Below are 26,227 nucleotides of genomic sequence, written 5' to 3'. Positions count from 1 at the left end.
TTTTCTTTATAAAAGCAGTTGGTTCTTTTGGCCTTCTATCTTAACACTTCATTGATTCATCCTTTTCTTGGAAGGGCTCTAAGATCATGTCCAGAAATTTATCTTTCATGGAGAACAAGGTTGCAAAGAACTCCCCACCCCTTTTAATTCCCTCTTCCCCACTGGCCCAAGAAGCAGACACTTGGACATGTCATGAATTGTGTGCGCTTTTGCTCTGACTTGCCTTGTTACCCCTGGCCAGCCCAAGCAGCTGAGGTCTGAGCTTTACTCGCCCTGCATCGTTGTGCAATATTGGAAAATAAAAACAATCCATTGGTCTACACCCCTCAGACTGTGGTGACATGATCAGGGTTCTCTTGAATCTCTATGCATTCGATTTCCTCTCTCTCCTTTCTTTTGGCACGTTTCTTTTTCTTGTGGTGCTTTTTGGAAGGAGGGAAAAAGGTTAGGAACACAGGTAAAATAACAAAACAGTGCAGAAGTGTGCAACCCCCGGTGAGCAGCAAGCATTTGAACAGTGTGAAGGTCAGGTTCGAAGGCACAAATAGGAGGGGGACCAACCCAATAAGAAAAGAAGTAATATTTTGCAAAATGGCTGTCCCATGCTCTTGCAGGGAGCTTTTTATACACTGTGTTCGGGTGTGCTCAGTTGCCAATACAAATGTGTAAAGCAGTGGTGCACAGTGGTCAATGGCAAAATTTAAAGTGTAGATAAGGCACAAGATAGAAATGCAATCCATGTCGACGTTCCATAATGTCATTAAGCCCAGAACGCCCAGCTCAATTGAGGTGACGCTAAGAATTAACCAGAAGTTTCCCAGAGGGTGGATCACTAGGAAAAAAGTAAGGATTAACACCAGGAGAACACCAAAGCCTGCAATCAGAACAGGCACTGTGACAGACAAGCTGTAATGGTCCATGAAAACGAAGGAGGGGTTGAACACGATGAACCGGATGCTCTTGGAGAGGGACAGGGGCCTCAATTTTTCCAGCACTTCTATGACTTCTTTCTGCTTGTCTCTGCTAGTCCTGGCCACCAGATACAAGCGAGAAGCAATGATGTTATTCTCATCCCCTGCCTTGGAGAAGATGATATCATTCCGAAAATGTTGGAATTCTGGCTTTTTTAAAAATGAGCTTTGGAGGACACTGATGAAGTCACTCTTGTTGTTGGCACTAATGTTGCTGACTTTCAGAAAGTGGTAGTACTGCTCCACCCAAGACACTGCAGTAAATCCGCTACAGAGCCTCTGGAGATCCTCCTGGACGCTGCTGTTCCAGTATTCGAGGGGCTCGTAGATGTAGAATCCTATCACAGGGCTGTAGTTGCTGAAATATTTCTGCTGGACCATGGCATAGGAAACGCTTGGGGAATCACTGGCTAGTAGATTGATGATGTTGGCTCCATCACTGATCTGCAAGCACCCCATGAAGGAGAAGGAGGCATAAATGAGATACAGGATGACAACAAATGGCTTCACATAGATATTGGTAATCCACTCATTGTAATGCTCACGGAGGAAGTGCTGAATGAAGTGGTGCTGGTAGGGGTTCGTCTCGTGATGGGTTGTCTGTTGATGCCCATCACTCATCACTGTCTGGAACCACACAGGTTTGCGGTCCAGGTATTCTGCAGAAGGGATCTTGCAGCAAAAGATGCTGTGGTAGCGGTTTTGCTCTAGTTGTCCAGCGAAGACCAGGCAGGAGCCAAAGAAAGAGAAAATGTAGAAGTAGTTCAACAGAATAGAGACACACATGTTTTGACAGAAGACCTTCACAGCCTCTATGTTTGTGAATGGGCTGGCCCCCATGCCAAAGGTGATGAAGTACAGGGAGCTGGTCATGGTATAGGTGACCATCACATCAGAATAGGCATCTGCTACCCTGTCTTTGAAGGGTAAATTCTCTTTGGTTCTCCGCCATCCAGACAGAAGCTCAAATACTCCTTTAGTTCCATGACCTAATGTTTAAAAAAGAAGAAAAAGAATAGTTGTTTTTATTTTCTTCTAGTTCAACTGAAATTCCATATAGATTATCTATGCTAAACAGACATATTCTAATCTTCTAAGTGCTGTGACCCGCTTATCACATCTCAGAGTATTAAGCTACACACAGGATGTATTTGGTATTTATTCCCACTTTAGCATAGCCCAAATATATTGATATTTTGGGCAAAGATTGAGCATTAATTGTCTATTCTAGTAACCTGACAGTGGTAGACATAACATTACATTGTCATACAATTTATCCCCCCCAATCACATATTGTGTCTCTAAATGAATCATAAGCAGTCAGTCCAGGGCAGGGGATGTTCTTTGTGCACCTTTGACATCAGTTCAAGTACTTGGTCAACTTACAATCCTTAACCTCTATTTCAAGGTGATTAATATACTGATATAGAAAGTTAATAGATAATATTAAACACTTAAAAATGGCCTGAAATTGATTTTTATAATGTTGATAATCTGCTTAGTGGCTAAATAGAATAGAAGCCAATTCATATAGACCTGATTAATTAACATTGAATGTGAATAAAAAATTACTAGGTCATGCAAAAGAGAGGGCAAGACCTTCATGGTGAGAGATCACAGCAAGCACTTTCCCTTGGGCTCCTCAGTGAGCTTTAATTTGCATGGAGTGGATGCTGACTGGTGCCTTTTCTTTATTTAAGTAGATGAAGAATGCTTGTTTTAAACCAACCTCTAGAAGCTTTTGTTAAGGGTTAATAGGCAAAAGGTTTATTCAACAGATATTACTAGAACACCCACTGTGTGCCAGACTCTGTTAGCTACTGAGTTGTTATTTTCAGGAATTTGATAGTTCTTAAGATATCATTACTTCCTTGCTGGCAAAAAAAGAAAGTAACTGGGAAAATAAAGTGTTACACCATATCTACAACCCTTCCCCCACTTTTTTGAGTTCTCTGAATTGGATCTGTCAATCACCATTCACAATATATCTGTTGGTGACTTTCTGAATGAGTGGAAATCTTCATAGATTACTCTTGCCCTTGTAGGAACAGCAACCCTAAACACAATCCTTTTATGTGAATGGATACAAGCTGTGCTTGGGCTGTTCTACAAGAAATCCATTAGACAATGATGTAGCTTAAAGGCACAAAATGACCTAATTCACAAAAACCTGGAAAATGGACCTTGTGTGGCATCTAGATATTGGAGTTATGTGTTCCACAGCCAATTCACTTAGTAGGGCTTTAACAAAGATAATACAATAACTAGAATCTATGGTAATCATGCTGAATTTGGGCTGCTGGTAGATTTTGCTAATTGACCTACATGATCCCTATCTTTATTTACTTTTATTTGAGATTGCAACATACATGATTAAAAATCTTATTCCCCAGCCTGCTTTTTTTTTTTTGGATGAAAAGCCTTAAGTATTTTATTCTAAACTTGTACCTCACAGTACAGAATTAAAAAATATATTGCTAACTTTTTAAATTATAACATTATAATTCATATTACACATATAGAGCACAATTTTTCATATCTCTGGTTGTATACAAAGAATATTCACACCAATTCATGTCTTCATACATGTACTTTGGATAAGGATGTTCATCACATTCCACCATCATTAATAACCCCCTGCTTCCTTCCTTCTCCTCCAACCCCTCCGGTCTATTTAGAGTTCATCAGTTTCTCCCATGCTCCCCCTCTTTGCCCTACTATGAATCAACCTTTTTATATCAGAGAAAACATTTGGCTTCTTTTGGGGGGTTTGGCTAACTTAACTTAGCATTATCTTCTCCAACTCCATCCAGTTACTGGAAATGCCATGATTTTATTCTCTTTTATTGCTCGGTAATATTCCATTTTTTATCCATCCATCTACTGAAGGGCATCTAGGTTGGTTCCACAGTTTAGTTATTGTAAATTGAGCTGCTATAAACATTGATGTGGCTGTGTCTTTGCAGTATGCTGTTTTCAAGTCCTTTGAGTATAAACTGATGAGCGGGATAGCTGGGTCAAATGGTGGTTCCATTCCCATTTTTCCAAGGAATCTCCATACTGCTTTCCATATTGGCTGCATCGATTTGCAGTCCAACCAGCAGTGTATGAGTGTACCTTTTTCCCTATATCCTTGCCAATACTTACTGTTGTTTGTTTGCATAATAGCTGCCATTCTTACAGGAGTGAGATGAAATTGTAGAGTAGTTTTGATTTGCATTTCTCTAATTGCTAGAGATGATGAACATTTTTTCATATATTTGTTGATTGATTGTATATCCTCTTCTGAGAAGTGTCTATTCAGGTCCTTGGTCCATTTATTTATTGGGTTATTTTATTTATTTATTTATTTTTTGGTGTTTAGCTTTTTGAATTCTTTATGTACCCTAGAGATTAGTGCTCTATCTGATGTGTGAGGGGTAAGAATTTGCTCCAGGATGTAGGCTCTCATTCATCTTACAGATTGTTTCTTTTGCTGAGAATAAACTTTTTAGTAGTTCTGGACAATACAATATAACTGGCAGTCATCTAGGAATGCTTATTAGAAAACCAGAGAACATTTTATCCTAAATGGCATCATGGAGTCACTAATAAGAGCCATAACCTGCCTTCCTTTGGAATTCTTTTATTTAAAAAAGACCTAAATATCCATTTGACTAAGCTACTGCTATATGCAGCTGAATCTATTCCTAACCAATAATGTTTTGTCGGTGAGTTGACATTTACTAAGACCTCTTTTAAGGGACTGTAAGGAGTCTTGCTTCATAATTAATTTGATTATAGAATTTGTACTTTTAATTGTATATATTATAAATCTTTGATTCTAAAGACGCCTTGACTAATTTTGGGAGCTGTTATTAATTACTAATTGTTACTGAAGGGAAATAGGTATTGGGGATCTTCTTACCTCAAATATAAATCCAAGTTATTTTCCAAAGTTCTCTGTTCTTGATCTCTAGGCAGGAAAGATAAATTTGCCCTAACAAGTAGGAAGGGTTATGAAAACTACTACAGTACTACTTTTGAGTAAAAGGCAAGTGGTTTTTATTTTTAGTTATTGAGGCAATAATCTATTCTTTCTTACATTTAATTATGAGCTCAACACATGTGTCATTGTATTAAGTCCAATGATTCTTAACAAATAACACTCAGTATTCATTCCTATCTTTTGTAAGGCTCCTTGACTAAACAGGATACTGCCTCTTATTCCCTTGACAAAAATAAAATATTAGGGCAGTGGTTAAGGTAATTGAAGTAATGCTTTAATTAGAGCACCTCTCTTCAGAAATGAGGACTCTTGCTATCTTTGTAGTCACAAGGGGCAAAGGCTACATGGCACTGTGACTTAAATTTGGCTTGCCCCTGCTGATGGTCATTTTAATGAAACATTAGGTACACTATGTAGGCCAGATTTTTGCTTTATGTAGTTCAAAGGTCTGTATGTGTGAGAGCATGAAGATAAACCACACTATGTTAGGGAATCGTTTTAAGTGAGATAGATACTGAAAACCGGATCTCCAAACATAGCATGTTTCATTCATTGGGTCATGTATTTTACAGAGCTTTCCTGTTGATATATACTCATTCGATTCTCCCCATAGTCTGACCACCTCCTAAAAGTTGAAATTTGTTACAGACTGGACTAACGTTGTCCACAATCATGCCCATGATCAGTCTTATCTTTTTGGTTTTGTTCATGTCATTTTTTCTGCTTTATATTACAGTCTCATTGCTGGTCATATTCATTAATCTGTTACAGGTCAGCGCAATTATCATCTTTGTTATGAGGCATCTCTGGTGACCCAAAATGTCATGAATTTTTTCTGTTCCTTAAACTCTTACTGTAGTGATTATATACTCATTTTGGCCCTCAACCATGGGCTATTTTGTTTGGAAACAAAATGTCTTTCTCAAGATATGTTTTTTTTTTTTTTTGGTTAGATTGCAAGTTCTTCAAGGGCAATACATTTTATGTAGAATATGTGACAAAACAATAGATGATAGATGCCAAGAAATATCCTTTAATTGATTAAATTAAATCAACTCTGATTCTTGAGTCTAGGTGGATCCAAAAATGATATCTTTTTTTGTTTTTGTGTTGCTGAAGATTGAACCCAGGCCCTTGTGCATGCAAGGCAATCATGCTACCAACTAAGCTATATCTCAGCTCCCCAAATCACATATTTTTATCATAAAATCTAAAGTTTAGATTTTATGCATCTTTATACGTTTATCAATTTTGTCCATAAGAACCATATGCTATTCAATTCCATATATATTTATTTAAAGTTTCTGTATATAAGGACTTTTTCTAGCCAATATATGATATAAAGATAAAAAAGAAACACAATCTTTTAACCTTATCAATCTGGGTCATTTCACTTGGATAATTCTGAGTTCTATTTTAATCATATCTTCTAATGCAACTGCTTTTAAATTAGGGAAAAATATATTTTCACTATGACAAAACCATCAATACCTCTTTAAAAATAAAGAAGCAGGGACATGAAATAAGAATAGAATATGTGGAAGTGATATTTTGTGTAGATATTACTTTCAGTATCATTGAATCAGCTTGAGATTGCTTCTCTTATTGCTATAGAAAAACTCTTCTGGTGACATGGCTAGGCCTAAAGTGGCTTTTCTCAGAACAGAATTATTTTCCTAAAAATCCACTATAGTCTTTCCAGATGACATTTTTATCTCAAAACCAATCTCTCCAAACACATGAATCCAAACAAAATAGTTTTAATAAAGATCAACTCCAATTGGAACTAATTCTAACTGACTCCATTAGTACTCCCTGTTGGGATTTTCTTTGATATATTGTTTTAATAAGCACCCTATGTGGGCTTCTAGTTCTTTTTAATCAGTGTAATTAGAATTCTCTATAATTGCCTTGGGGAGATATGTGTGTGGGTTTCCCTTTTCTCTTGCACATGTTAAGCTCTCAGTAGGACATGAGAGTTTGACCTTTACATCAGAAACTTAAGATATAAAGGTGAAAAAAAAATACTACTTCTCATGACCTACTCCAAAGAAAGTTTCTGCTTTCTCTTTGCAGTTATGTCTTCTTTGGTTAGCTACTGTTTCAATAAATATGCTTATGGATGCCATCCCTAAGCACGGGTAGGAAAGAGTATTTTGACTTTGCATTGGAATTTTTGACTGTGGGACTGCCAAATAAATAAGTGAAAAATATATGAAACAGTAACATCTTAGTCATCTGAATCAGCTAAGCAATTGGAAAAAAAATCTAGGTAATTAATCAGCATTTTGAGTTATTTTTTTACTTGTTTGGCATTACATGGGATCAATTGATCATGTATTCATTCTTCACTACAATCTTCAGTTGGCTGTTTCCGACTTGGGATGATCTGAAGCAGAATCTCACCCTGAGCATGATCCCATTCCTAGTAGCTTCCCTTCGCCCTCCCAATCCACCCCAACAGTTTGAAGGCTCTCCTCTGTTTCAAATCACTTTAGGGCACTTACTCCTATGCTCGGTTGATTTCCTTCAAAGAAGCTCCAAAGAAGCTTCACACTGAATAGGGCAGTCACTTACCTTTTTATTATTAATCTATATTATTTGGCATTGAATAAGTGCCTAATGTATATTTGTAGAAGTGAGTTTGCCATGATCAATATCTATTTTAACACATCCTTCTCTTCATAATTGTTATAATAATCATACTACTTTAAAAATATCAAAAGGTTACAGTTTATATAAAATAGATTGTTATATCTATTACTATTTATATAATTCATTATTTATACTATTTTTATTTATATATTTTATAGGTTAATAAAAATATAAAACACAACTTCAATAATAGCATTTATTATTAGTTCTTACAATAATTATTAAGAGTCCTTTATTCGTCACAGGGTTTAGAAATGTATATAATTTGCCCCCTTTTACTGAGAAGGAGACTTGATCAGTGTTATGCAATAATTTTTGGTAGAAGTGGTAATAGATGCTAATGTTGCCTAATTGTAAAATCAGCATATAACTCATTAAAAATTTGGCTGGTTCAGCATTATGAATGTCAAATAGGAATTGGAATGTGAAAGGAAGGAACTTGTTTTAAGTTGCTATTTGATAAATTAAAAATGGACCATAAGGCACTCCTGAAAAGGTTTTTTAGATATTTTCTAACCCTAAAGTTGTCTGAGCTGGAGATGGTGTTTTCATAGACTACTTTTCCCTAAAATCTCATCTAGAATAAATAGGTGATTATCAAGCCCTACTAGGCTGTGAGTTCATTAAGATTGTCCAAGGCTTTTACCTCTTGGTACTTATATAGCCTACAAATACAAGGGGTAGGAAGTTACTCAACAGAAATTCTCCAAACTGCTGCTTCCTGGGGTATACTGTGTCTGATGATTTCACCTGGAAAACTTTCATGGGGCTGTGCAATAGGGAGGGTCTAGGTTCATGTTGTCTTTAGGTAGTAAGTGACTTCTACTGAAAAGTCCACATTCCAGTGCATGATGAATGTAAAACACAGTAGAGGGAGAGGGAGGCAGGAGACTACAATCTGGACAGTAATCCCATGCACTCTGAAGAAGGTTAGAGGATTTTATTCACTCCCTTATGAGAAAAAATTGAGTGTAGTATACTAGATTCTCACTGTACGGTTTTCAAAGCTTTTGAGCATTTTATATATCTCTTAATGTACAGGAAAAATGCAAATAATGTTATTCCAGAGTTTGCATTCATTCATTTTTGAGAATTTACAGTTCCACATATAGCTTAAAAATTTAAAAACCCAGTGTATATATGTATGTGTGTGTTTATACACATAAATACACAAAAATCTACACATACACATTCTATACGTGTGTGTGTGTGTGTGTGTGTGTGTGTGTGTGTGTGTGTTGGAAGACAGAGTCCAATACAGATGAGAGATGGAGGTAAAACCATCTAAAACCTACTGACTATTACAGTAGTAATAGTATTACTTTCATAATTTTCATACTTTGGGCAAAACTAGATAAGTAATACTGTTCGATATTGTAGTTAGTAGCATATTTCCCTGAACAGACTTCTTGAGTTTAAATCTAAGATCTTCTACATTGAGCTCTGTGATCTTGGACAGTTATTTACTATTTTTTTCTTCCAATCTCTCCATTTATTCATCTATAAAATTGGATAGCAATGGGACTTACCTGTAAGAGTATTATGAGTTTTAGATAAATTAATACATGTGCTTGGTCCACAGTAAGTACTTTATGGGGTGGAAAAGCACAGTGCTGGCAACTGCAGGATGTTTGATATGAACAATGTTCCAAATCACTGGCTTCTGAATGCAACATGGTTACTGATACCTTCACTGCCACAGCTGATCTAGCTTTGGGGGATCCCTGGAATTCTTTCCAGCTTTCCTTGTTACAGGGCCTGGCTGCTGCCTAGAGCTGAAGCATCACCACAGAGCTAGTACTCATGAAAACTTGCTTTCTTGCTCTCTCCCTCTCTCTGATAAAAAGTATTACCATTGAAATTTTCATTATTTTTCTTAATACTTTTTATGATTTCTAAATTTTATAAATGAATATATATATATATGTATATGTATATATTGTTTATTGGAAAAAATAATAAAAGCATCCTTCATAGCTGGGTCCTGCTAAGAAGGCCATGGCATTATCAGAAGCTAGTCTGGTGCTCAAAACAGGGCTTAGTGTTGTTCTGTTGACCACAGATAATCTCACGAAAACAGCATCAGGAAAGGCCAGTCTATGACCTGGATGGATTGAGGCAAAACAAGACCCCTCCATAACCATGAGTTAGCACAAATAAGACACAAACAATGCCTGAAAGCTAAAATGGTTCAAATTTTCCATCAAGAACAATAGGACTAAACTGAAATTGATTTCCAGGCATGTATGAGTTTATTGGGATGAATACAACTATAATGTATAGCCATAAAGCTCAAGTAAAAAAATTGAAAATACCAGCAGAACTGATTGCTACTTCTTTACTAAGTTTGCTCTTACACAAGAAAACATGAAACTTAGTTTCTTACTGTGTGATTTTTCAGAACTGTTGTACATTTTATATAGTCTTAATATATAAGAAAAAGCACATAATCTCATCCATTGTTTGCAATCAGTGATTCAGTTTGCATGATAGTCTCTCCTTCTAGAAATAAAAATTATTAAGCTAAATGATTGCAGAATTATTTTCTCTTCTTGATGCTAACCAACCATGCTCCCTCGAACCCTCTTCTAGATCATGTGACACTGACAAAAATAATAAAATAAAACCATTCTAATACCCTCTGTATAAAATCATTCAATGGCTCTCAGTGGTGTGGGATTTTGTTCATTGCAATAAGTCAATAAACCTAACTTTTTTCAATTATAGTGGTATTTCTCTTGGTCTTTGACTGGAGTTTACTAATACTTTTTGACAAATATTTTTGGAAAATGAAAAATATTTTACATTAAAACTTTTGTTTGTTGTTGACTTTATAAGTTGGTATCTTTGAGTATAGGAGTTATAGCAGAAGCACTGGGTGATAGGTTAGTCCAGGAGAATTTGAATGTGTAAACCATACATATCATCCATAAGAGGGGTGGCTTCATGGCAGAATCGATATTTTAGTCGTGTTCTCACTTAAAAGAGAGTGCCAGTTGGACATATGAGAAGCGGAAAGATCTTCTGAGAGGAAGTTAACAAGGATGTATTATGGCAGAAAAAAGGAGGAGCCACATAGAAATAAAAATTCATTGCTTTAGGCAGAGCAAGGCAATGAATGGAAGTATTAGGAGTGGGCAGAAAATTATGAGATCTTCATGAGGAATGGATTGGTGATTTATAGACTAAACACAAATGTACACATTTGTTTAAAAATAAAGACCTAGAAAATAGTAGTTTATAGATTAAATGCAAATATTCACTTTAAAAAATAAAGATCTAGAATAAAGGATCATATTAAAGAAGATCTTAAGAAGAATGAAAATTAAGATAGCCTTAGAATTTATTGAGCTAAAACCATTTAAAGAACAAAGATTGATTAGAATATTTAATTCATTCATTTGAAGGTTATTTCCTGACTGCCTCCCACTGAAAAGATATGGCAAAATGCAATCACTTTGAAGTTTAATAACTCCTATTTGTCCCATTTGAAAAGCATATCACATCCATATGTCTGAATTTAACAGTTAATTAATTGCAAGCTTTTGGGATCTTTTATCCCATTAAGAGTAAAATGGATGATGACTTAGGATTTCTGTAGCACCAAGAGCTGGAGATGCTTTTAGAATGTCTGATTCAATCATTAGGAAATATATTTGAAATGAAAGGGATCTTACTTTGCAAATTTAAGTTATGCACAGTCTCAGGATCTATTAAGTATCATTCTAGAGAAACACTTCAGAGTTGTAGCACAGATTCTTAATGAAAGCACAATGCATCAAAGGGCAGGCTTTCCAGGGGCATCCCTGAATGTTTTGATACTTTTCCTATCCATGAAGATGAAATAAAATCATTCCATAGCAGGAATTCTCTTTAAACATAATAGTCAAATTCAGTGGAAACTCAATTAACCAGAAAGCTCAGGAATGGGATGGCTCTGATCATTTGAATAGTCATTAAATTAATCAAGCAGAACTTCCTTTTAGATTCTGCTTTTATTGGTTGGTTAACTTTATTGGAAAAGATTTTTCTAAAATGCATTAGACCTGTATCCTTTCTCTAGTCCTAAAAATGGAAAAAGAAAAGGCTGCATATGTAGCAATTAAAAAGATAAACACTGGTGTTAGGCATTTTAGTTCTTATTCTGACTTCATCACTGTATGTGATTGAGGAGAATTAGTTTAATCTCTAAAAGTCTTGATTTTTCTCATCTGGAATATTTTAAAAAGTTGATGCAAATATGAAATAAGATCATAGTTGTCACATGCATAGAATAGTTCCTGGCATATATAGAAATTAATATTAATTATATTATTATTTATTAAATAATACATTTTGGAGTCATCATTTTCTTGTGTGTCAAAAAACACAAGGTAATTTGGTATGGTTTTAGGAAATGTGGGTTTAAAGTTTCTTGCTATCATCTGTTATATATTGGCCTGGAACAAATGAACTGCTCTGTGGTTCTATCTACTAACTTGTAAAGATTTGCAGGTAAATGGATGGAGTTAGAGAAGATAATGCTAAGTGAAGTTAGCCAATCCCCAAAAAACAAATGCCAAATATTTTCTTTGATATAAGGAAGCTGATTTGTAGTGGGATAGGGACGGGGAGCATGGGAGGAATAGATGAACTCTAGATAGGGCAGAGGAATGGTAGGGGAGAGGAGGGGGCATGGGGTGATGCCCCATGATGGTGGAATGTGATGATTATTATTATCCAAAGTACATGTATGAGGACATGAATTGGTGTGAGTATACTATGTATACAACCAGAGATATGAAAAATTGAGCTCTATATATGTAATAAAAGTTGTAATGCATTCCACTGTTATATATAAATAAAAAAAGAAAAAAAGAAAAATAAAAAAGAAAGAGAATAACCAAAAATACTTCAGAGGGTGGCATAACACATGTGTACATTAGTACAAAGACATGTTACACAATTATTGCTCCCATAAATAGAGTTGTAAAAATGTGTGCATTTGTGTTGAGTGAGCACCAGGCCTAAAGCAGAGTTAAAGTTTTCTTCTGCTTGGAATTTGGCTTTTTTGTCTTTAGAATTGTGGTAAAATGCTGATATACAAAGAGTTTTAGTTAACTAGATTCAACTAATTGAGCTATTTATATGTGTGTACTTATTAAGAACTAATTCTATTCTAAGCTAATAGAATTGCTCTCTTTTGGCAGGAAGTTTGCTGAAAGGGAGATTTCTAGTCTCTAAGTTATTCTGTGACTCAGAGCCAATCAGAGTCACTCTCAGGAGTACAAGAGCTGAGTTTCTGGGCAGCAGGCTGAGTTGTATCAAGGAGACCTCTGATAGAGGATCATCTTAAAGTGATAGAGTATTGTCATCTGAAGGGATCTCTGATAAGTTCAGCTTTCCTTTTCAGTGGTAAAAGGGCTTTTCTCACCATAGTTGTCTTCAATTTGCCCCTTTTCAGCTATCCATGGCTTAGCTTGGTTTTATTGCAATGGTTTTTTGCAATTTAATGCAAAGAAGTGTGTCAGAAAATTTGTGGTGTTAAATCCTGAAGGCAGAGGATTGAGAATAAGGGGTGGAGTAGAAAGCAGGATGGTGGAAGGCTGGCAAGCTCAGGCTTTAATACTTATACCCAGATTCAAATCCTAGCTGCACCACTTCCTAACTAGGTAACCTTCAACAAGAAACCTCTCCATGAAGGTTTGCTTATGTGTAGAATAGATATAAGCATCTATCTCACAGTGCTGCTGGGAATGATAAATGAGAGGGTCCTCATAAAGCATTTAACACAGCCCTTAGCACATATGAAACACTCAATAAACATTAGCCATCATTTAAAAATTTATGGGTGAATATTCATTTGAGATCTTAGCTATAGGCTCACAATGTACTAAAATACACTTTTGAGAATCATTCTTGAAGTTATCTACAGAAATGACAGTTATTACAGCACATCAAGACCTTATTGCCCTCTTATGATAAACCTTATTCCTTCTTGGTAATCCCTGTGGACTTGTCCTGCCCATTTCCATTAGGAGATTCATCAAGAAACAATAATAAGAAAAAGTTCAATGAAAACCCTCCCAGAAAGCTACTACAGAACAGCTAACTGGGCTCTAGGGAAGGATGAGTTTAGTCACATGACTGTCAGAAAGTTTAGGCAAATTATTTGAAGATTTCCATTGCTTAGAGATATATTATAATTCTAGAGCTTTTTCAGCAATTACAATATAAAACAATAAAAACCAAAACAAGCTCACATTGTTTCAGAACAGTCTCACCTATAATTATCTGACAACAAAGGAAGAACATTTCTTTCACAAAGAAATGTTAAAGCAAAAGCTAATGAAAGCAGGTCAGCCGTTGTAAAACTCTGACACTTTCTGAGACTTCTCAAGAGGTAGACTATATTAACCCTGGAGGCCCACCTCTCAAAGCAATCAATGAACAAATCAATAGATACTAATCAAGAACCTACCATATGCAATTCACAGTGCTATGTGAGAGCACATTCCACCTTCCCCCTGAAGTAGATTTCTTCTACGTTCCAAAAAGGTGCACATGCTACCAAGATACTTTCTGAAATTTAGAATGTTCTTTCATAATTAGAGTTAAAATTAGTCACATTGAAACTTCTAAAATCTGTTCCCAACTGTAACCTTGCGTATCAATTATTTTGCCACATACACCATACTTCAAATACTGGAGATGGTAGCGTGGTACCTTCCATGTTTTCTAGACCAATCATCTCATTACTTCCACTGTTATTCAGATAATATCTGCTTAGAATCCATCTGCAGCTAAAAGAGTGAATCCAAAGACCATGTCTCAATTTTTGTTTTCCGCTCAGTATCTAGCAGTGTTGTGGACATGTAGGAATTAAAGGAATTTTTTTGTTGTTGTTGTTTTTAGTCTAGTGCTGATAAAATATTTTGTAGATAAACTTACTAAGCTCAAAAGCAGACAGCAGATAGGGAGTAGCAGATGATAACCCCTGTGATGTCTCTTAATTACAGTTAGGGAACCACAGTAGAGGGGTTGAGATATGTATGCTGTAAATTGCTGTATTCCTCCCATCTTCTCCTATGCTGCAGAGGGTGATATCACTCTTATAATTTGATGGATGGGTAAATTCTAAAACAGAAGCAGTCAAGTCAATATTGTACAAAACCTGTCCTTATCAACTGAGGATGTCCTCAAAGAAAAGACTGCTTTCTCTTTCATGAGACAGAGTATCTTAGGAATAATTTGTAGATAAAGTTACAAAGTTCATCAATGAAATATAAGTAAAAGTTGTAGATTTCAATATTGGCTCTCCATTCTCCATGTGGCAGGGCCCGTCGTGTTTGTCAATGGAGTTGCTTGCCATGTTAGAATAATGCTAAGAAAATTGTACTATGTGGAAATTTACAAATGGAAATTTTTGGAATATTCAACTTTCATAAAAGAGTAAAGATCTTGGGAAGACTCCTTTTATAAGCATAGTGGTCCTTTATTTCTTGGGGCAAATGAGCCCTTAAGATATGTAATGTGAACAAAGACTGGGAACACTTACTGTTGCCCTGTAGTAAGTGAGGAGATGTATGCGAAGGATCCCAGCAAGTGTTGCGACTGAGGCTCAAGATCTCCTTGGAAGGCAGACATATTACTTACCCTCCAATTAATGGTTAAGAAATAAAGACACAGAACAATCAGAAACATGCAGAGCATATAGAGTTCTTTGGTCATTAGGACCAAAACCCACATCTTCAGTCTCTCGTCCGAGTCTAATCAGACTGTGATCTCTGTGAGGGTAGTGACTGGTTCTTGTCTCACCAGTTCTTATGGCAGCACTAAGCACTTAGTAAATACTTATGGTAAATTTGAGAAATAAATGGGTCCCACTCAGCTTCCAAGCTTTGTGGTGTTCTAGGAGGTTGACATGGGGATACCTGTTTCCTACTTCTCATGTTTTCATGAATAGGGGATCTCCACTTCACTTCCACCTGGGCAGCAGTAGAGAGTATTTCTTTCTTACCTTTTGCTTTTTGACCATTCTTTCTTAAGTGTTGGGAATAACTGATTCATTTATAAGAACCTGAGAACACTTGTGGCAACTTATCAATGGGTTTGCTACTATTCCTTGAAAACAATAAGTAAGCTAAATCTCGTTAAGCTGAATCCCATTTTTCTCCATTGTACCATTTGTGTAATTGATAAATAAAAGGGTCAAGGCTTGCCTTCAGCTTGCTCATTCCCTATGGGAAAGCACTCTGGTCTTGCTTTTCAGAAGGGAAGGCAATCACCATCTCTTAACAATGGGCTCTGATGCACTCTTTCCTATCACTGACTGGATTTATGTGACAGACCCATCTTCTGTTACTGGATGTCAAGTAAATCTTGGAGAAGGGGGATGGCCTTGAAGACCTAACTTTCCCTACTAGGAGAAAATATAAATTTGAGATTTGTTAGATGAAATCCCTACACTGTTCTCTAGTCGGATATGAGGTCTCCATTCCAGCTTTACTAGGGACTTTGGAAAATATGATGACACCATTTACAAGGGTAACACTTTGACTCTCATTCCACTGCATAGAGCCAAGGAAAGAGGACGGTTGATTGAGATGACTGATTTCCACACTTCATCTTGAGATGGTCAATGAAATTGTACCTCTCTAATTCACTAGTCTGAACCAGATACATAGTAGTATGTCACAAATACACCATAGTAATGATTCTTACATTTGTCATTACTTTGTCTTTCCAAAACATTGTTTTGAATTTTAGAGTGTATTTTAACCTATATAATTCTATGTCTAAAATTTTAAGTTACCTCCAGAGACTTTTAGTCTCATATTAATTTTTAAACATCTGCTGAAAGAGTATGATTCCCATTATTAAACTTGATCCTGTGATTCTTAATTATTTCCTATGTATATAGTAGTTAGGCAAAATAATATTTATGTCCAGGTATGGACATATGTCTGTTGCTTTTGTCTTTCCTGAATGAGAGTGGAAACTTGGGGCCATCAAAAGAGTCTCATCAGTGATGCTGGAGATTTGGCATCAGTTTGGTGTTTGCATGCTCCTCACATTTGTTTTCAAGGATTGTTGTAAGTAAAGTGAACACAAAGATCTGAGCTAAGAAGCAATGATTTATCAGTTGACTTTTGGCAAAACAAGTTGGGAGGATAAACATGTTTTCCCTCCCTTCCTTCTTCCCTCCTTCCCTCCCTCCCTTCTTTCCTTTTGGAATAAAATCCAGGACCTTGTACATGATAAGTAGACATTCTACCATGGAGTTATACCCCTAGTCCTGGATAAAAAATTTCTTATCTAATATATGATTTGAAAATACATTTTTCTATTCTGTGGGGTGTCTTTTTGCTTTCTCAGTTGTACCTTACAAAATATTAAAAAAAATAATTTCACTGAGTCCAATTTATCCATCTTCTGTTGCTTTTGCCTTTGGTGTCAGATCTAAGAATGCTTTGCCTAGCCTAGCCAAGGCATAAGAAATCACTCCTAATTTTCTCTTAAGAGTGTTAAGGTATTAGGCCTTACATATAAATTTATAATCCATTTTTTCCTTAAATTCTACTTAGGCTATGGGAGAGAGATCCAACTTCATTACTTTGCATGTGGATATATAGTTGTCCCAGCATCATTGATTGAAAGGACTATTTGTTCCACTTTGGATTACCTAGACTTGTTAGAAATCAATTGACCTTACGTAAGGATTTATTTCTGAAGTCTCAATTTCATTTCATTGTTCTATATATCTCTTCTTGTGCCAGTAACATTGTATCTTCGTTAGTGTAATTTTATACCAAGTTTTGAAATCTGAAAGTGTGTGTTCTCTGATTTACTTATTCAATATTGTTTTGGTTATCCTAAGTCACAGCATTTCTGTATGAATTTTAAGATGACACTGTCAATTTCTCAAGAAAACCAGGGAATTTGGCAAGAATTTTGGCAAGAATTGCACTTAATATAGAGATGAATTTGGGGAGTGTTGCCATCTTAAAAATCTTAGGCTTCTGATCTATGAACATGGAATATCTTTTCATTTATTTATATCTTAAGTTTCTCTCAACAGTGCTATGTACTTTTCAGAGAGCAAGTTTAATACTTCTTTTAGTAAATTTATTCCTAAAAATTTCATTCTTTTTAATGTTATTATAAATGAACTTATTTTCTTAATTTCATTTTAATTGCTTATTGCTGTTATATAAAGCTATAATTAATTTTAGTGTACTGATCTTGTCTCCTTCAACCTTGCTGAACTTGTTTAGAGTTTTAATGCGTTTTTAGTGGATTGCTTAAAATTTTCCAATATAAGTTCATGTCATCTCCAAATAAAGATAGTTTTGCTTAATCCTTTTAACATGAATGCCTTTTATTTTATTTTCTTGCCTAAGTGTCCTAGATAAAACCTCCAGAACAATGTTCAATAGGACGAGTGAAAGTGGACATCCTTGTTTTTTCCTAATTTTCAAGGCAAAGCATTGAGTCTTTCACCATTAAGTGTGATGTTAGTTTTGGGTTTTTCATAGATGCCTTTCACCAAGTTAAGGAAATTCCCTTTTATTGATAGTTTTTTGAGTGGTTTTATCATTAATATTGTCAGAGTTCTGTGTCTATTTATATAATCATGTGGATTTTTTTTGGGGGGGGACTGGGGATTGAACTCAGGGGTACTTGACTACTAAGTCACATCCCCAGCCCTATTTTGTATGTAATTAGACATAGGGTCTCATTGAATTGCCTAGTGTCTCACTTGCTGAGGCTGGCTTTGAACCCGCAATCCTCCTGCCTCAGTTTCCCGAGCCACTAGGATTATAGGCATGCACCACTGTGCCCAGCTCAATCATGTGGATTTTGACCTTTATTATAATGATATGATGTATGCATTAATTTTCATATGTTAAAATACTCTTGCATTTATGGGACAGACTCCACTTGGTTATGGTGTTTTATCCTTTTTACATGTTGCTGGATTTGGTTGGCTGGTATTCTGTTGAGAATGTTTCCATCTATATTCATAAGAGATATTGGCCTGTAATTTTCTTTGCTTGTGATGTCTGGCTTTGATATTCAGATAATTCTGGCCTCCGAATGCTTTGGGGAATGTTCCCTCCTGTTTCTTTAAATCTCTTAAATAGAAAAATTGTTCCTTCCTCTTGTGTCTTGCAAGGTAACCTCCTTCATTCTGTTTATAAATTACAGCACATCTAAACTTCCTCATCAGTCAGTACTTAGGGAAGTACCTATGTGATTTGAACCAATTTATTCTCATCACTAAACAGTATTTATAATGCTCCCACATGATTTAAACCAATTTAGTTTTCCCATGAGAGAAGTCAGGTGGGAGATGGAGATGTTGCGTCTTGCAGATGTGCAGCTGTTCAGCATAGGGAGCAGAGAAGTGCCTGAAGGACACTTATCCTAATGAAATCTCAGGATCACACAGATCACTCTGATGGTGGGGATGATTACCCTACCCCCCAGACTCTAGGAAAGGGGGTTTTGCATCTGATTTCCAAAACCTGCTTCTTTCTTTCTCCCTCCCACTAGAGTCCTTCCTCCCACCTTAAAACTGAAGTTGCTATTAGCTTGAGTTCTGTCTATGAAGGTTACTCATGGATGAATTAAAAATAACATGAACAAGCTAATAGCTAGAGTTGGAATGGGTATTCATTATTATTGTTGTTGTTATCATTATTATTTCCTTGCCTAATTCGTATTTCTGATTTTACACAGGGGAATCAAATATTTCATAATAACCATAAAAACAACAAAATGAGTTGTCTGATTCTGGATGAACAAACACCTTCTTACTCCCCTTATAACTCTAGGCTTTACGAACACGCTCCCTGTAAATATTGTACAATTAGAATCCTTCAATTTTCATGTTTGATTAGCATACTTTTTTTTTTTAAAAAAAAATCAAGTTGCACAGGTATTTACTTGGTACCACTTGTATTTGGAATACTGAAGGATTATACAGGGTATTTCAGACACTTCCTATTTTTAGAGGATTACTGTCTCATTAAGAGAAGGCATTTATTTAAGAAATACTTAAATAAGAATTTGAGACATTCTAATGGCACTTTCATCTAGGGAAACAGGCATTTGTGATTCACCTGCTCTGTTCAATATGCTGCTGTTAATTCAGAGGTGAGGTAAAAGCATTACAGCTCTAGGAAATGTGCAAATGGGAAGCTTGTCATGAAAGAAAGGATTCTAGAACTCAGAATGATGACCAGGATATGGTTGAGAAAGAAATAGGAGACATTAGTGATGAGTTCAGCCGGAAGATTAATTAGCAATCGCTTGCCATTTTGAATAAAGCAACCAGTTTTTAAAAAAAATCGTCTAATTTTCTTTACTCTGGTCTTCTTTTCGTTAGATATAAATAAATTCAAATTCTGCTCTTTCTTTTTCTATGATGGGGTTATTGTAAAATATAACTTACCTTAAGCCAATTTCATTTTCTCATAAATAACCTCTGTACATTTTTGAATACTAAAAGTCTTGATGTGTTTCTTTGTTCCTAAGGAAATATATTCACATGGTTCTTTTCATTTAAAGTCATAAAATGAAACATTTTCCTTGGAGCCCTTTAAGAAGAATTTTTTCTGAAATTATTATGACTCAGGGCTAAAGGTCTGGTCAGCACATTCACAAATACCCAGAGAATTTAAGCACAATTTCCCAATACCCAATTTCCGTGCATGCATTTGAGAAAAAAGGTTCATCTTCTTTTTGAGATTTGCAGATTAATTTTCCTCTCTCCAGATCTGTTCTGTCAGTGGAGAAGGATAGTTCAAAAGGAAAAAAAAATTGACAAAAATGCTACTTTTAAGCTTTCTTTTTTTCTTTTTCAGTTTTGGGAATTAAACCCTGGGCCTCATGCTTGCTTGGCAAGCCCTCTACCACCACACTACACCCTAACCCCTTTAGAATTTTGAATTTGAACACACAGATGAGCACACATGTACAAGCTTTCTCAGCTAAAAACTTTTTAAATTTTCTTGAATATTAAAAGAAAAATTGCTGTGTCAGTATCTTAATTCAAGCACAGAAATATCTGTAAGGGAAGAGGACCTGTTTATTCATTTATCCTTTCATTCAGTATGTATTTATTGAGCATACAGTGTGCACTAGCCACTAATATTAGCACTGGAATACAGCAATGATCAAGGCAGAGGAAGTTGATGCCCTCATAGAGCTTACATTCTAGTGAGAAAGAGACTACTTAACATGTTATGTGATTATGAATTTAAAAATGTAAGCATAAAAGGAGAGTTAGAAGTATCTAGAATAGGACTGGGAGTGAGTTTTCTCCTCCTCCTCCTCTTCTTCTTCCTCCTCCTCCTCCTTTAACTTCTTTTTAGAGATAGTATCAGGTTAACCAGCTCCTGGACTCAAGTGATCCTCCTGCTCATCATCCTGAGTCACTGGGACTATAGCATTGCACAGGTTAGGGATGGTAGACTTTAGATAGGGTAGTTAACAAAGACCTCACCCAGAACATCATGTTTGGAAGATGGCCTGGAAGAAATGAAGAAGCTTGCTGTGATGTCTTTTAGAGGAGTTTTCCAGGTAGAGCAAAGCTTATGTGGAAAGTCAGTGGAACAGGATGCCTGACATGCTCAAGGAGCAGCCCAAGGCCAGTGTAGTGGACTGAAAGAAAAGAGCATCAGTAGGAGCTGAGCTCAGAGATAGGATCAGGAACAGATGGAGCCTCACAGATTATAGTGAGGACTCTGGCTTTTATGTTGCATTAGATGGGAGGCCCTGGGACAAAATCACCTTTGTTGTTATGAGAAGAATAAAAGGCAGGGTACAAGCTAAGAACGATCAGTGCCAGTTAGGAGGCTTTTGCAATACTCTACAGAGCACTGATATATTATCTACAGCTGTGTCTCTGGTTACTTTGAGCAGAGCTTGGCAAATGACAGCCTGTGAGCCAAAATCAGCTGTCTGTTTTAGAAATACTCCTTATTAGAACACAGCCATGTCCCATCATTTACATATTGCCTGTGGTTGATTTTCCTCCATCATCATCATCATCAAATTTAGTATCTGGCCCTTTACAAAAAAGTTTGCCAGTCTTTGACTTAGAATCTCCCAGGAGGAGAATGACACTGATGAAGTTGCTTCCTGACCTGCAAAGCTATGCAGGCACAGTCACTTATTCTCATCACTTCAGTTCCGTGTGGGCTCTGAGCTTAGAGAAGGCAAAAAGAATGATATCTGGGTTTTAGTAAAAGGGACAGCATGAAAAATACGATTATTCTTTCAACAGAAGATACTGATAAATATCTTGGAGATGAAAAAAAAAAGAGATACTGAATACCATTTAGTCACTGGAGAAATATTCTTTGAAAACATTTATCAATAAAAGTGGGTTTTTTTTAATTGCATTGAAAATTGAACCTAGGGTCACTTTACCCCTAGGTTACATCCCCAGTGCTTTTTATTTTATGTGTCGAAAAAGGGTCTTGATAAGTTGCTGAGTGCCTCAAATTTGCAGTTTTCTTGCCTTATCCTCTCTGGTTGCTGAGATTACAAGTGTGTACCACCTTGCCCAGCTTAAAGTTGAATATGCTAGAGAGACATCAAAAAAAAAAATAAACCCATAAGTAAATATATATTGACCCAAATACCAAGAGCTTTGAAGGAAAGGGTTAGGGCTTAATGAAGAGAACAATAAGAGATATAATTTATCTTAGGGCAGATCAATAGAAACATCATTTCAGTGAGACCTAAAGAGGGGAGAAGATGAAAAAGGAGTATTACATGAACAAGGAACAGGGTGTACCAAGTTGGTAAAACAGATGGAGAATTAGAATTAGGAAGAAAATACAGACAGTAGACACACACACACACACACACACACACACACACACACACACACAAATAACCAGACCTTTGACAGGAATGAAGAAAGAATAATGAAATGTGGTTGGAGAGGAAGAATAGGCTGAAAAATATTCAGTTTGAGATCATGTGAAGGAGTTTTAATTTTATTGAAAATTTAATGAGGAACCATTGAAGGGGATAAGGCAAGAGTGTCATACAAAGTTTTGCTTCTACATAGCACCCTAGCTACACTGAAGACTAGATTGAAGAGGCCACTAATTAAAGTCCAGAGACCAGTCAGGAGCTGGTTTGCAGTGTCTTTAGAGTTAGATAATGATGGTAGTTTAACTAGTTGGTGTCTGTAGTTTAATTCAATAAACATCTATTTTATACTATGAGTTAAATATTAGCTTTGGTTCTATGTTGGGGATTAAAGATAAATAATGACTATTTCTGTTTTCAATAAACCTATATACAGCTAACAGGAGTAAGAGAAGTATACAAATAGTTGTTATATGTAGCCTACTGTGATAAATTATAAATTCTATATGACCACTTGAAAGAAGAGTACTATTGGAGTCCAAAGGAAAGGAATTTTCTACCACCTTAAGTAGCTAGAGAATGGAGTCATCACTGTATCCCCAGGGAACACAATACCTCATGTTCCATAGAGGCTCCTGAAATACTGGGAAAAGGTGCTGGATCATGTCTCTGGGTTCTTGTCTTATAGCTTCTAAACATACTGGTTTGAGATGGATGTTCCAATCTCAACCTGTTTCTACACTGCTCTGTTGCTTACAGCCACCCTGTTGCCTGCCATCAGGAGAGCCTGACCACACTCTCCAGCCTGCGAGATGACTACACCCTTTCCTGTACTAGCAGCCTGCTTTACCCCTATTCTCCTCATAGCCAGTTACTGTTTGTTGGACCTCTATAGACATAGCAATTGTTTTCCTGTCTGTCAATCTGTGTCTGTCTTCATAGCGTGAAAAGAAGCCAGGAATAAGAAATGAATGCTCCAAATAAGGTGACATAGTTAATTGAAATCCAAGATCTCATACATTTATCCTGCATTGGGGCCAGGCTTATTCAATTCAGGTTGGATGTATAGGAGAGTTGCTGAGTCCCAGCCATTTCAAGAGTCTCTTGCACACACTAGGGGTTTAATAAATATTAGTTGAATCAAAACATAAAAAGCAAACTGTTGAAGTTTCAATTAGGTTCTTCCACAGCAGTCATTCACACAGTTAAGACTATTCAAGGATGTTTTTAGCTTCCAAGACAAAAGGTTGCCACACCCCATTCTTTCCATTACCCTCCAAGCTAGAATCATCTTCCCTCATAGGATTAATCTCATCCAGTATGGGCCGTATTACAAACTTTACTCACACAGAGAAACGGAGCCTGGAAATAGGCCAGGAGTCATAGTCCAGGGTTCTTTGAGAGTACAGAATAGAGGAATAGAGTATGATTAAAATTAAGTGGTTGAAGCTTAGAGTTTTTTCCTTTTATCTGCCATATTTAGATGCTATGACTTTGGGCAAATTTCTTAACTTCTCTATATCTTTATGACTTAAGATTGAATGAAATATTCCATGCAGGATAAATCCCTGAATGTAAATCTTGACATGATATCAGTGTTAGATACAGGGTAACTATGGTAAGAATTCTGTGGTGACATGCATTGCACATATAGTCCATTGTGCAAATTTGGTCTATAAGGGGACTTGTAGTTTCTCACAAAGGGTTCACCTCCATCACTTCATTAAGTTTGTCAATAACATATCCTTGACTTTTTTGGATTTCATTTACAGAGTTATGTTGAGTTTAATGTATTATTACTTATTGAGATATGAGATTACTACTTATGCAGAAACTTGATGTTAATTGTAAGTCAGTCTAGGAAAGAGAAAATTTCAACTCTGACACATTTCTTCCCACCTTTGTTTTTTAAAGGAGAACCATAAAAAATGTGGATGTGTAACCGATGTGATTCTGCAATCTTTGTAATGTTTTGAATAACCAATAAAAAAATTAAAGCAGAACCACTTTAAGCCACACTGGCATAATGCCTGAATTTTGTTCTTTCTACCTAGAACTCCCTTTGAAATAAACATGGAATCTCAGATGCAGTTACAAGTCTCTGGTGGCCAAGTGGAACTGGTGATAAGATGTTGGGATTTAGTGGACCTGAGAATTGAGAAATTTCTTCAATGAATACTATTTGCCTGTTCTTCCTAAGATTCTGCTATCTATAGTCTAAGAATTAAATCTTAGTCCAGAGTCCTAGTGTAATGGTTAATTTGAATTGTCAACTTGATTGGATCAAGAGATGGTGATAATCCAGAGGCTGATGATATCAACAAGGATAAATCTAGGAATGACTGAATGTGGGATAGCCAACTGAAATTTACCCTCCCTAAGTGTGGGCAGCACCATCTAATGGGATGATGGTTTGGATGGAATAAAAGTTGGAAGAACAAGGAAACAGCAGTAGATGCAAGCTCCATTCTTCTTGAATGGGTTCTTTATTGCAGCTGTGATTGTCTGAGGATATCCTACTCTCACTTCCTTACTCTTCCAAAGTAGACTCTGCCAGTGATTCTTCAGTCTCCTACTAGGGTAGCACCCATTGAACCCTCTTGTTCTGGGACTTCAGTCTCGGACTGTGCAGCTCCTGGTTCTTCCAGCTCTCCAGACTGCAGAGAGCCATTGTGGACTATTCAGCTTCAGGTCGCATAGGCTAACCTGAAAAATCTCCTTTTTATAATCATATTTCTTATTGATTCTGTTCCTCTAGAGAACCCTGATTAATACATACAGAAATGCAACTACCAAGCAGGAATGGATGTTGTTAATGATTAGAATGAATAAAACAAGGCTTCTAGTTTTAAATAAGATGGAAAAGACTCACCACATCCTCTATTTTCTGTTAAGTATAATTATAAAAACACTGGAAATAAGAGAGAACTATAAAAAGACTCGAAAAGAGGAAAAAACAGGGTAGCATACTAACTGGAGATGAGCTCCCTATGATTTCATATTGCTTCTTACATACCCAGGCTTGGCTAGAGAAGTCCTTAACTTGGAAATGCCAAAAGACAGTGGATGCCAAAACAGTCCCCTGAAAAGTTTGCTCTCTCCATACAAAGGACTAGAAAATATCTGCCCGTCCAGTTAAACATTATGAAAAAGACCCTGCCCACCCCTACTCTCCTCTGGTTCTGACAGAGACTGTCAATTCTCAGACTGCCCCCACCCTCCAGCTCTTGCCCATTTGGCATGACACATGAGTTAGGATTTTGTCTTTCTTTTCCTACCTATATCTCCAAGTCTGATTCCAACCCAAGCCTCTGAGCCTTAACTAATGTGTCAGGAGAAGCAGCTGATTCTGCTACATATGTCCTTCAATGGACTATAGTGAAAGGACCTGTTGAAATCAATGTGACATTGGCCCGGTTGGGGGTTGTCTTTTGAACAGAATGCCCCAGGGAAACAGAGAACTAGGTCAGTTTCCCTGTTGCTGCTTTTGGCCGGCCTAGTTTCCAATTCTGAAATCACCCATGCTACTGAGGTCGACGGGCTACATGGTTTCTGCTGATATTTTCCTTAAGAATCTATGGTTTCCATGAGAAAGGTTGAGTTTAACTCACCAGATCTTTTGGTCACATCAGATTATGCCATGACTCTATAAGTTCATCCTAAGACTCATGTCATTCCTACTAACTTTGATTATGAAATATTAGTTTTAATAAACTTCCTCCCTTAGAGTGAATGTAAA

General features: G+C 36.4%; 1 protein-coding gene across 2 annotated transcripts in view; it reads right to left on the bottom strand.

Moving 5' to 3' along the window:
* Positions 1–326: 326 nt before the first annotated feature.
* The window catches only part of Ptchd4 (patched domain containing 4), a 177,314-nt gene continuing 151,413 nt past the window's right edge, over positions 327–26,227 (bottom strand). For both annotated transcript variants that reach the window (XM_076860111.1, XM_076860112.1), the window contains exon 3: positions 327–1,960. In XM_076860111.1, the coding sequence (XP_076716226.1) occupies positions 327–1,960 (1,634 nt within the window). The remainder of the gene's footprint in view (positions 1,961–26,227) is intronic.

This window comes from Callospermophilus lateralis, chromosome 6 (genome assembly GCF_048772815.1).
Source record: "Callospermophilus lateralis isolate mCalLat2 chromosome 6, mCalLat2.hap1, whole genome shotgun sequence".
In the NCBI taxonomy this organism is placed as follows: Eukaryota; Metazoa; Chordata; class Mammalia; order Rodentia; family Sciuridae; genus Callospermophilus; species Callospermophilus lateralis.
This window is presented reverse-complemented; position numbering and strand designations above follow the sequence as displayed.